A 10,476-nucleotide genomic window follows, 5' to 3' on the forward strand; every position below is an offset into this window, starting at 1 on the left:
GATAAGAATACAGGTCTGTAAGTGTTTATATAGGATGAAGAGAAGATTCAAATGTAATTGGATGGGCGGGGTACGGTGGCTCAACGCCTGTAATCCCAGCACTTTGGGAGGCCAAAGAGGGTGGATCGTCTGAGGTCAGGAGTTCGAGACCAGCCTGGCCAACATGGTGAAACCCCTTCTCTACAAAAAATGCAAAAGTTAGCCGGGCATGGCAGTGCGTGCCTCTAGTCCCAGTACCTAGGAGGCTGAGGCAGGAGAATTGCTTGAACCCAGGAGGCAGAGGTTGCAGTGAGGCGAGATCGTGCCACTGCACTCCAGCCTGGGCGACATACTCTGGCAAAAAAAAAATAAATTAAATAAAAGGAAATGTAGTTTGATGGAGATGGCAGCACTTTTAATGTTGACTAGGCTAGAGATAATCAATGTTTATGTATTTGGAAGATGTTGAATAAGGAGCCATTAGGCTTTAATATGAAAAATGATGTTTATATGTATCTGTAACATGGGAAGTTTTTTCTTTTTTAAGTGGGCCATGGCTTACTATGGTAGCTTCTTAATAGCTACTTGAATTTTGAAATATAAGCTACTTTGGCTTTATCAGAGTATTCCTTAACAGATGGTTGCCTCATTTTAATTTTAAGAAAAACGGCATTTTTTTGTAGTCTTGTTTCTCATACACTAGTATGAAGATGGAGTTATTCTTTAAACAAATATTACATGTCCTGCTTATCAGTTGTATTCATAATAGGTGATAACAAAGAAAACTGTTACCAGAATTACAGAATCCCATAACAACAGGCTGGACTAATGCTTGCTTCTCTGTTTCTTAAGATGGAACAGTATTTTTATACTCATACCTTCATTTTGAGACTGCCATCATTTTAAATTGAAAGAAAGGAAACTGGAAGGGATCTTTGAGATCACCTCTTTATTTTATAGAACCTTAAGCATAGAAAGGATAAGCTTGGTTGGGCACGGTGGCTCATGCCTGCAATCCCAGCACTTTGGGAGACTGAGGCGGGCGGATCACCTGAGGTTAGGAGTTCAAGACCAGTCTGGTCAACATGATGAAACCCCGTCTCTACTAAAAATACAAAAATTAGCCTGGCGTGGTGTTGCGCACCTGTAATCCCAGCTACTCGGGAGGCTGAGACAGGAGAATTGCTTGAACCCAGAAGGCGGAGGTTGCAGTGAGCCGAGATCACACCACTGCACTCAAGCCTGGGCAACAGAGTGAAACTCCATCTCAAAATAAATAAATTAATTAATTAAATAAAATTAAAAAATGGAAAAAGCTTGGCAAGCTATTATGTAGCAGACCTGACATATAGGTTTGGAGACTTAAAAGTCCAAAGAAACCAACTTACCTTGCCTTTCATTATAGTCTTTCTCTCTTTGGCATTTACTGTCATCTTGCACAGTAATGCGTAGACTTTTATAGATAACAGAGGATATTATCTGTTAAATGATATATATGATTTTGTATGAATTTATTTTGACTAATTGTTAAAATGTCCTGCTTTAAGGAAAAAACCCTTGCTTCACATTCCTAAGTCTTAAGAATTATTTTATGTAGTTTGAATTCAGCTTTATTAAGCCATCCAGGTCACTAGCAAATTTCTAGCTTTCAGTATTAATTCTGGGATCTAGGATGGGATATTGACACATAGGGAGTTTTAAATTAATAAACCAAGGAAACAAAGTGGTCTTTTAACTGTGGAATAGCATCTAGAAGACTGCTTATTTACCTGTATTCTAAATGTATAGGAACAATCTGTTTCTTCCTAACAGAGTTTAGCAATTGTGTCTTCATAATTAAGATCTGTCTTGACTTAAGAATTAGCATAAAAGTGTTTAGAATCTTAAACATGAATAGCATTTTTCTGGAAAGATATTTAAACAAGGAAAGGGTCCCTCAAATAAGACTGAAGCAAAGAAAGAAGTAATACATCTGAGGCTGTAAGAATCACTAAGATATAAATTTAATAAGAAATACTTCCAAATGGGTTGGTTTAATATCTGTTCTGCATGTTAGCATTTTAGCATTTTTTTAACTGTGTTAGAATTTAAGCACAGTTTTACAACTTCCCAGAATTATGTTTCCTTAAACTGATTTGACTATGATGGGAAGATTTCCAAATTAAAGACTGTTTCAGAAGGCCACAAACCAAAAAGTGTGTTAAGCGTTTGATAGAACTGAACGGGCTATATTTAAAATTTAATTGGTCAACATTACATTAATATATGACACTCAGCTGGGAAATGTTGTAAATCTCAAGAAAGAGAAAAATATAAATGTTAGTCCCTGTCCTCATTTCTTAGCAGAAAATTGGCAGTTATAAGCTCTGATTCATTTGACTTTGTGTTCCTGAATTGAGTGATTGATACTTGAGGGGGAAGGAAATAATAGAAAATAGTGTCCTGGTTTTTCTTATTTATCATCTCTATTTTATAGATGAAGAGATTTAGGCAGAGATAAGTAGCTTGCCCAAAGGTCACGCAGCTAGTAAAGGATAGAACTAGGACTTGAACCTAACAGTCTGGCACCAGAGTCTGCTTTTAACACTTGTCCCTATACTTCTTTTCAAATGTAATTTCTACATTCACTTGTATGTAATGTTTGAGTATTACGGGTTTTGCCACTCTTGTCTAGGCAATTGAATCTTGTCTCCCAACTTCTAGAATAGAATTCTTTATCTCATATCACATTCACTTATAGTAAGTAAATAGTATAACCATTGGAGAAGGGGGAGAGGTGAAGATTCTGAGCTTAAAATTTGTGAATTTTCGGCCGGGCGCGGTGGCTCAAGCCTGTAATCCCAGCACTTTGGGAGGCCGAGACGGGCGGATCACGAGGTCAGGAGATCGAGACCATCCTGGCTAATACGGTGAAACCCGTCTCTACTAAAATACAAAAACTAGCCGGGCGAGGTGGCGGGCGCCTGTAGTCCCAGCTACTTGGGAGGCTGAGGCAGGAGAATGGCGGAAACCCAGAGGCGGAGCTTGCAGTGAGCTGAGATCTGGCCACTGCACTCCAGTCCGGGCGACAGAGCGAGACTCCGCCTCAAAAAAAAAAAAAAAAAAAAAAAAAAAAAAAAATTTGTGAATTTTCAACTGTTCATATGGGTTTTCTCCTTTATTCTGTTAATAATGGTGAAATGTCCATTGATTTTCAAATGTCAAACCAGCCTGTATTCCCAGGATAAAATCTACTTGGTCATGATCTATTACCCTTTTAATACATTGATGGATTTGATTTGCTAATATTTTATTAAGGAGTTTTGCATACATGTTCATGAGGGATATTGGTCTTTGGTTTTCTTTTATTATAATAGATTTGGTATGAGTAGGGATCTATTTTCTTTTTTTTAAGGTTTTTTTTTTTTTTTTTTTTAGGATTTCTACCAGTTTTTCTTTTTGTTTCTTGTTTGTAGAATTCAGTAGTGAAGCCATTTTGTTTTTGGGAAGGTTTTAAATTATGAATTAAATTTCCTTAATAGGTACAGAACTATTCATATTTTCCTATTTCTTCTTGAGTGGGTTTTGGTAATTTGTGTTTTTCAAAAGAATTTACTTAAGTTGTTAATTTATTGGTATATAGTTCATAATATTTCCTGTAATATCTGTAGGATCTATGATGATGTCCTCGTCTTTTATTTCTCAAGTTGTTAATTGATTTTTTTCTCAAAAAATCTTGGTGCATTTATTAATTTTATTAATCTTTTCAAGGAACCAACTTCTGACTTTGTTGGTTTTTCTCTGTGGTCATTGATTTTCACTCTAATCCACTGTTTTTCACTTTTTAGTATTTCCTCTTTCCTCAGACCCTACCACACTGTGATAGAAGCTTAGATAATTGATTTTAGACTTTTCTCATTTCTAATTTAAGCATTGAAAGTCATAAATGTAATTTCATGAACTGCTTTAGCTGTAGTCCACAAATATGATACATTATGTTTTCATTTTTATTTATTTCAAAATACTTCCTAATCTCTCTTACAATTTGTTCTTTAACTCATGGTTTATTTAGAAGTGTGTTGTTTAGTTTCTAAATATTTGTTTTGTTTTGTTTTTCTAGCTAGTTTTCTGTTAATGATTTTAGTTTAATTCTGTTACGGTCAGAGAACATACCTCTATCCTTTCAATTTCTTCAATTTACTGATACTTATTTTATGGCCCAACACAAGGTGCATGTTCATATGAGCTTGACAAGAAAATGTATTAGGTCGGGTGTTCTTTGTCAATTTGAGTTAATTCTTTGTGGTATTCTGTATCCATATGAATTTTTTGTCCAATTTTTCTGTAATTACTGAGATTGGAGTGTTCAAGTATTCAATCATCATAATGGGTTTGTCTGTTTCTCTTCTCAGTTCCCTCAGTTTTTGCTGCATGTATATTGAAAATCTGTTTTTAGGTGTTATTGTTTTGTCTTATTGATGAATTGACCCCTTTAGCATTATGAACTGTTCCTCTTTATCCCTGGTGAGGTTCACTATTCTGAAGTCTTTTTTGTCTGACATTAATACAGCCTTTCCAGCTTTCATGTGATTGGTATATGCTTGCTATCGTCTTTCATCCTTTTAACTTCTTTGTTTTACTTTTTAGGAGTTGGTCTGCAGTTTATAGTGTGCAGCTTAACTTTTCGTAGTGTACTTTCAAATGGTATTATCTACTTCACATGTAATTTAAGAATTTTACAGCAGTATACTACTTAAATATTCCTTCTCCCTTCCTTTTTACTATTGTCTTAGATTTTATTTCTATAGATGTTGTAAATTCCACATACACTTAATATTTTTGCTTTAGTTTTAAAAATTTTCCAATGAGGAAAAAAAAGTCTTATATTTATTCACATATTTACTGTTTCCAGCACTTATCATTCCTTTGTATAGATCCAAGTTTCCATCTGGCATTATTTCCTTCATAGAAATCACTTTCTGTAGCTCTTCATGGTAGTCTCCTCAATTTTTGGTAGTTTAGCTTCCAATTTGAAAAATACTAGAATACATTTTAAATGCCTTGCAAAAATCTTTCATAGTTTTAAGTTATTAAGTGGACAATATTATGGCTAGGAGGATTATTATGGATTTTTTGGTTGCTTTTGAAAGGTCTACCTGTTTTGTTTTGCTTATTTTTGTGTTTGTTTTTCATCACACTTAGAAACTCCCATCAAGACTGAAGCAGACGTTCTGGCAGAAAACCAGGTTCTTGATAGCAGTGCTCCTAAGAGTCCAAGTCAAGATGTTAAAGCAACTGTTAGAAATTTTTCAGAAGCTAAGAGTGAGAACCGAAAGAAAAGTTTTAAAAAGACAAACCCTAAGAGGAAAAAAGATTATCACAACTATCAAACATTATTCGAACCAAGAACACACCATCCATATCTCTTGGAAATGGTAAATTATTTTTCTTTTGGTTCTAATCTTTGTGTTCTCATGTCATAAAGATAGAGCCACTGGGATGTGTGTGTGTGTGGTGTGTGTGTGTGTGTGTGTGTGTGTTTTAAGGTTACCAGAGACACATTGTCCTTGGAGACTTTGTATCTTAATTCTGCAACTACCTGTGGCATATAGCTGGTGTGTTCAGTGAATGTGGAATAATGTAATTTTTACAACCACTTAAAATAAAAGAATTTAGGTTTCACTAGTTGGTAAGGAAGTATCTATTGAAGTTTATTGACTTTCTTTTAAGTTTCCAGCAAGGCCGGGCGTAGTGGCTCAAGCCTGTAATCCCAGCACTTTGAGAGGCCGAGACGGGCGGATCACGAGGTCAGGAGATCGAGACCATCCTGGCTAACACGGTGAACCCCCGTCTCTACTAAAAAATACAAAAAAACTAGCCGGGCGAGGTGGCAGGCGCCTGTAGTCCCAGCTACTCGGGAGGCTGAGGCAGGAGAATGGCATAAACCCGGGAGGTGGAGCTTGCAGTGAGCTGAGATCTGGCCACCGCACCCCAGCCTGGGCGACAGAGCGAGACTCCGTCTCAAAAAAAAAAAAAAAAGTTTCCAGTGAAAGCACAGCTAAAAGTACAATGGCAAGCTGAAGGGAAAAGAAGATTTTTAATACAAATGTCTATGGAGAACCAAAAGTAACAAAAAGGAAAGGCCTGGAGTTTTCTGACAGTTCTCACTTGTTGTCTTCTGGGATTGTCTTCCTTCCCTCCCTAACCGTTTTTTTTTTTTTTAAGAGTTGAGGTCTTGCTTCGTCACCCAAGCTGGAGTTCAGCGGCGTGATCATAGCTCACTGCCACCTCGACTTCCTGGGCTCAAGTGATCCTACTGCCCCAGCGTCCCAAGTAGCTGCCACTATGGGCATGCACTACCATGCTAATTTTTTTTCTTTGTACACCTTTATTTATTTGTGTTTATTCCATGCATTCTTGGCTTTACTCTCAGCATTATGTGCTCAAAAATCTAACAGCTTTCTTCAAATTATCAAGAGGAAGCAATGCATCTTTGAGTTCTCAGTAGTGGACATGAGGCTGTTCAAAGATCAAAGATTTTCATGTCTAAGCAATAGAAGTATTCCATATTTTTTAGTTGACATTCTGTGAAAAGTCTGTTTGGTTTTGACTTACAAGATAAGTACTTATTTTGTAGCTAAAGTGTTCAGTGGCTACACTCTTGAGGTGCTACGTGTAAACACAGTTGCTTCCTATTAAAATGGATCTGAAATACACGCTCCATTTTGTATAGATGGTAAATTACATTTAAAAAGTTACCTTATAGGCCGGGCGTGGTGGCTCAGGCCTGTAATCCCAGCACTTTGGGAGGCCGAGGCGGGCGGATCACGAGGTCAGGAGATCGAGACCACCCTGGCGAACACGGTGAAACCCCGTCTCTACTAAAAATACAAAAAATTAGCTGGGCGTGGTGGCGGCGCCTGTAGTCCCAGCTACTTGGGAGGCTGAGGCAGGAGAATGGCGGAAACCCGGGAGGCGGAGCTTGCAGTGAGCTGAGATCCGGCCACTGCACTCTAGCCTGGGTAGCAGAGGGAGACTCCGCCTCAAAAAAAAAAAAAAAAAGTTACCTTATAATTGGTAAATTAAGTAAACTTTCCACTGAAAGTTTCTGTATGATGTTTCTGAACTCTATCAATAACATCAGAAAATAAAATCGTTTTTGGCAAATTACATATGATTCCTTGATTATGTGCTTATTCTAAATACCAGGGATTTTTAGCTTTTTTTAAATACAGTAAGCACAAAAATGGAAAATCATAAAAGTCAAGGAATGTTGGAATTTTTTACTGCTATTTTCATTGTTACATGTAAATAGATGTACTTACCAGTTTCTAGACTGCTTATGAATTTGAGTTTCGGCAATCCTCTTTTGACATTTTAGATTAAAGAATTGCAGACTTTTTAGCCAGATGTGGTGGCACATGCCTGTAATCCCAGCTACTTGGGAGGCTGAGGCAGGAGAATTGCTTGAACCCGGGAGGCAAAGGTTGCGGTGAGCCGAGATCACACCATTGCACTCCAGCCTGGGTGACAAGAGTGGAATTCTGTCTCAAAAAAAAAAGAGAGAATTGCAGACTATTAAATACTTTCATGTCCTATGCTAGATACTCTTAGAGAGGACTCCAAATATAAGCATTAGTACTGTTTAAAAAGCTAGATAGTCTTTATGTAACTTAAAAGGACATGTTCTTGCATTGTTTTTTAGCAAAATAGTAAATATAATACATATTTCTTATTGTTCTGTCTTTATGAAGAGAGGGTACATGCAGTATTTTAGATTGTATTTCCCAGATATAATTTATTTACCAGCTAATCTTTTTTCAAATTGTCTTTTAGCTTCTAGCTCCGGACATTCGACATGAAAGAAATGTGATTTTGCAGTGTGTTCGGTACATCATCAAAAAAGACTTTTTTGGACTGGATACTAACTCTGCAAAAAGTAAAGATGTATAGGCGTCTGATATTTCAGCATGCATAACTGAAGCATGTGAAACAGTATCATCCTCGTTAGTAGAGGAAAACCAAAACCCTTTTTTCCCTCAACACTGGATTTGTAATTAAATTGTAAGCCTCATAGGGTATATGTTGGAATTTTAAGTCTTTCCTTTGGTTCTATGCAAATAAATACATAACTGATTTTTAAGACTGTGTCCATATTGTTGGGATTGAATCTAGTATTTGCTGGGAGAATTTTTTCTTTGTATTTATTTTAATGTATTGTTCTCATGTAAGAATGACTGATGTGTCAGTTAAGAATTGAAGATAGGTTTGGCAGTAAAGAAGAAAACTTTTAAAAGGATTGATTCAACTAAGCAAAGTTGGGCAGAGAAATACAGCCATTTTGTTTTTAATGCAGAAAAGGAAGATGTTCTGTAGCAAGGGGGAATATTTTAAAAATAAACCAGATCGAATTAATACAGTCAGAAAGTTTCGAAATGTCAGAATTCCCTGTTTAAGACATGTTTAAATTCACTTACTAGCACGACTTACATAGCTCAAATATTGAATGTTTAAAATATTAATACAGATGCGGCCTCTGTTTATGTTTAGATATAACTGGAGTACTTAATTGAAGCTTTTTAAAAATTGTAAAGTAAATGAAAGCTACTGAGATCTTTTTGTCTCCTATAATACCAGGGAATTTGAGCTTGTGCTCTAGTCATTGTACTAGCTATAGCTATTGGTCTGCCCTTTTGACATACAGCTAAAAGGGACTAAATTTGTTTTTAAAAATTAGTCTGTTACAGTTGAAGATTAATTTTTCCTAACGTTGTGATTATTGAAGTTCATGAATCTTGCTGTCAAGGAAGAAAGGTAAGAAATCTGATAGCTCCTCCATGTTGGTAAAATCCTCTCCAGAATCCTGTTACACCTGGCATGTGACCCTAGTGATGTCACAGACCTGGGGTGAAGATTCATGTTTAGCCAGTGTTTTCCAGCCTTGTACCCACCATACAGATCTGTTTATTCTGTTTCACCCTACTCCTCCAGTGAGCCCCATATTTTGGGAAATTATCTGCCTCATACGTTAATTAATTCAATTCATATAACACTGTTGAGGGCTTACTCTATGTACCTCTATTGTGCCTATATTAAAGGTATACAAAATGAGGCCATGTCTGACTTCAAGGAACTCAGTTTAATTTTGACATATTCAAAGATGTGATTCCCAGCCATCTCATCAGGATGAAGTAACTAGTGTTACAACTGAGTTGATACTCTAAAATACAGCACAGTTTGCACTTTTATTACTAGTTAGCATATACATTTTATAGGCTTATGGTTAATAAATGAATTCACGGACTCCTGGACTACTTTCATTGATGACCATATCTCCAGGGATGTTGTTGATCCCCACATTGCCTTAAGGTGTATTATATAAACAGTTTTCTTTTCCGTTTTTCTTGTTTCCTGATAATACATGTATTTAGGACTGAAAATACTCCTCTGAGTACTCCGTTGGCTCTATGTCTTTAGCTATGGTGACTATTGTTTGTTTTTAATGGGTATTTCAGATTCAAAGTGTATTTAAAATTTCTAAGCAGATACAATATAACCTGTATGGCTTCTACCTTATGGAATTATATGGTCAGTATTTGTAAATATTCTGTGAGTTTTGGGTAGAGGGGTGCTTTGCCTGTTTTGGGTACAGGTTTTTTTGGATTTAGCTTGATAATTGTTCAAACTTTCTGCCTTCTACATTCTTATTGTTCATTTAATCAGTTTCTGAAATGTAAGCATTACATGACGATTGGTGAGTTGTGCCTTTTATAACTGAAATACTTTACTTTTTCTCATATCCTCTATAATTGACTTCTATTTTCCTTAATTAGTCAAACCAGCTCTGGGAAATTTAATCCATTTATATTAATTGAGATTATTAAAACATTTGGACTATTCCTGGCTGTCTTATTTTGTATTTTCTGTATATCATGCTTTCTTGTTTTTATTTTATCATCTTATTGGCTTGATTGTTATTTTTTTTCTCCTTGTGTTTCCTCCAGTGGTTTGGAAGTAATTAAACCTATTGCTATTTCTTTAGTGATTACCTTTTTTCTTTATGTTTAGAGTTAATTAGTAGCCGTATCTTCCACCCATCCTCCAATTAAGTCAGTAACCTTAGCATTGTTTCACTTCCCCACCTCAGCCTTTTCTTGTGATGTAATCAGATTCAATTTTAGTTTTAGATTAATCTCTAGGATCTTGGCCTGTATGTGTAAATAGTTATTAGGCCACTATGAGTTTTACTGTTTTCTTCTGATTGCTTTCTCTTGCATCCCAGGATTAGTTTTCTGGTGTGCTGCTGCGTATCTTCAAGTAATTAAATGTTGAATCTTCAATTTAAAATTTTTTAAATTGAGTTACGGTTTTAGACTCAAAATCATTTTCCTTCAGAATTTTGAAGCTATAACAATCGTATGCTATTATCCAGTATTGCTGATTAAAGTCAGACACCAATCTGATTACCTCTCTTTATTTATTGATAACCTATTTTTTCCTCATGAAAAACTTTTAGGG

General features: G+C 36.0%; 1 protein-coding gene across 1 annotated transcript in view; it reads left to right on the forward strand.

The window, feature by feature from the left end:
• NUFIP1 (nuclear FMR1 interacting protein 1) overlaps window positions 1-9,857 on the forward strand; it is a 53,878-nt gene extending 44,021 nt beyond the window's left edge. Inside the window, exons 9-10 of the mRNA XM_033176977.1 lie at window positions 5,161-5,393; window positions 7,795-9,857. Of these exons, the coding sequence (XP_033032868.1) occupies window positions 5,161-5,393; window positions 7,795-7,911 (350 nt within the window). The 3' untranslated portion in view covers window positions 7,912-9,857. The remainder of the gene's footprint in view (window positions 1-5,160; window positions 5,394-7,794) is intronic.
• The last annotated feature ends 619 nt before the right edge of the window (window positions 9,858-10,476 follow it).

Source organism: Trachypithecus francoisi, unplaced genomic scaffold, assembly GCF_009764315.1.
Source record: "Trachypithecus francoisi isolate TF-2019V2 unplaced genomic scaffold, Tfra_2.0 Lachesis_group18, whole genome shotgun sequence".
NCBI classification, from domain to species: Eukaryota; Metazoa; Chordata; class Mammalia; order Primates; family Cercopithecidae; genus Trachypithecus; species Trachypithecus francoisi.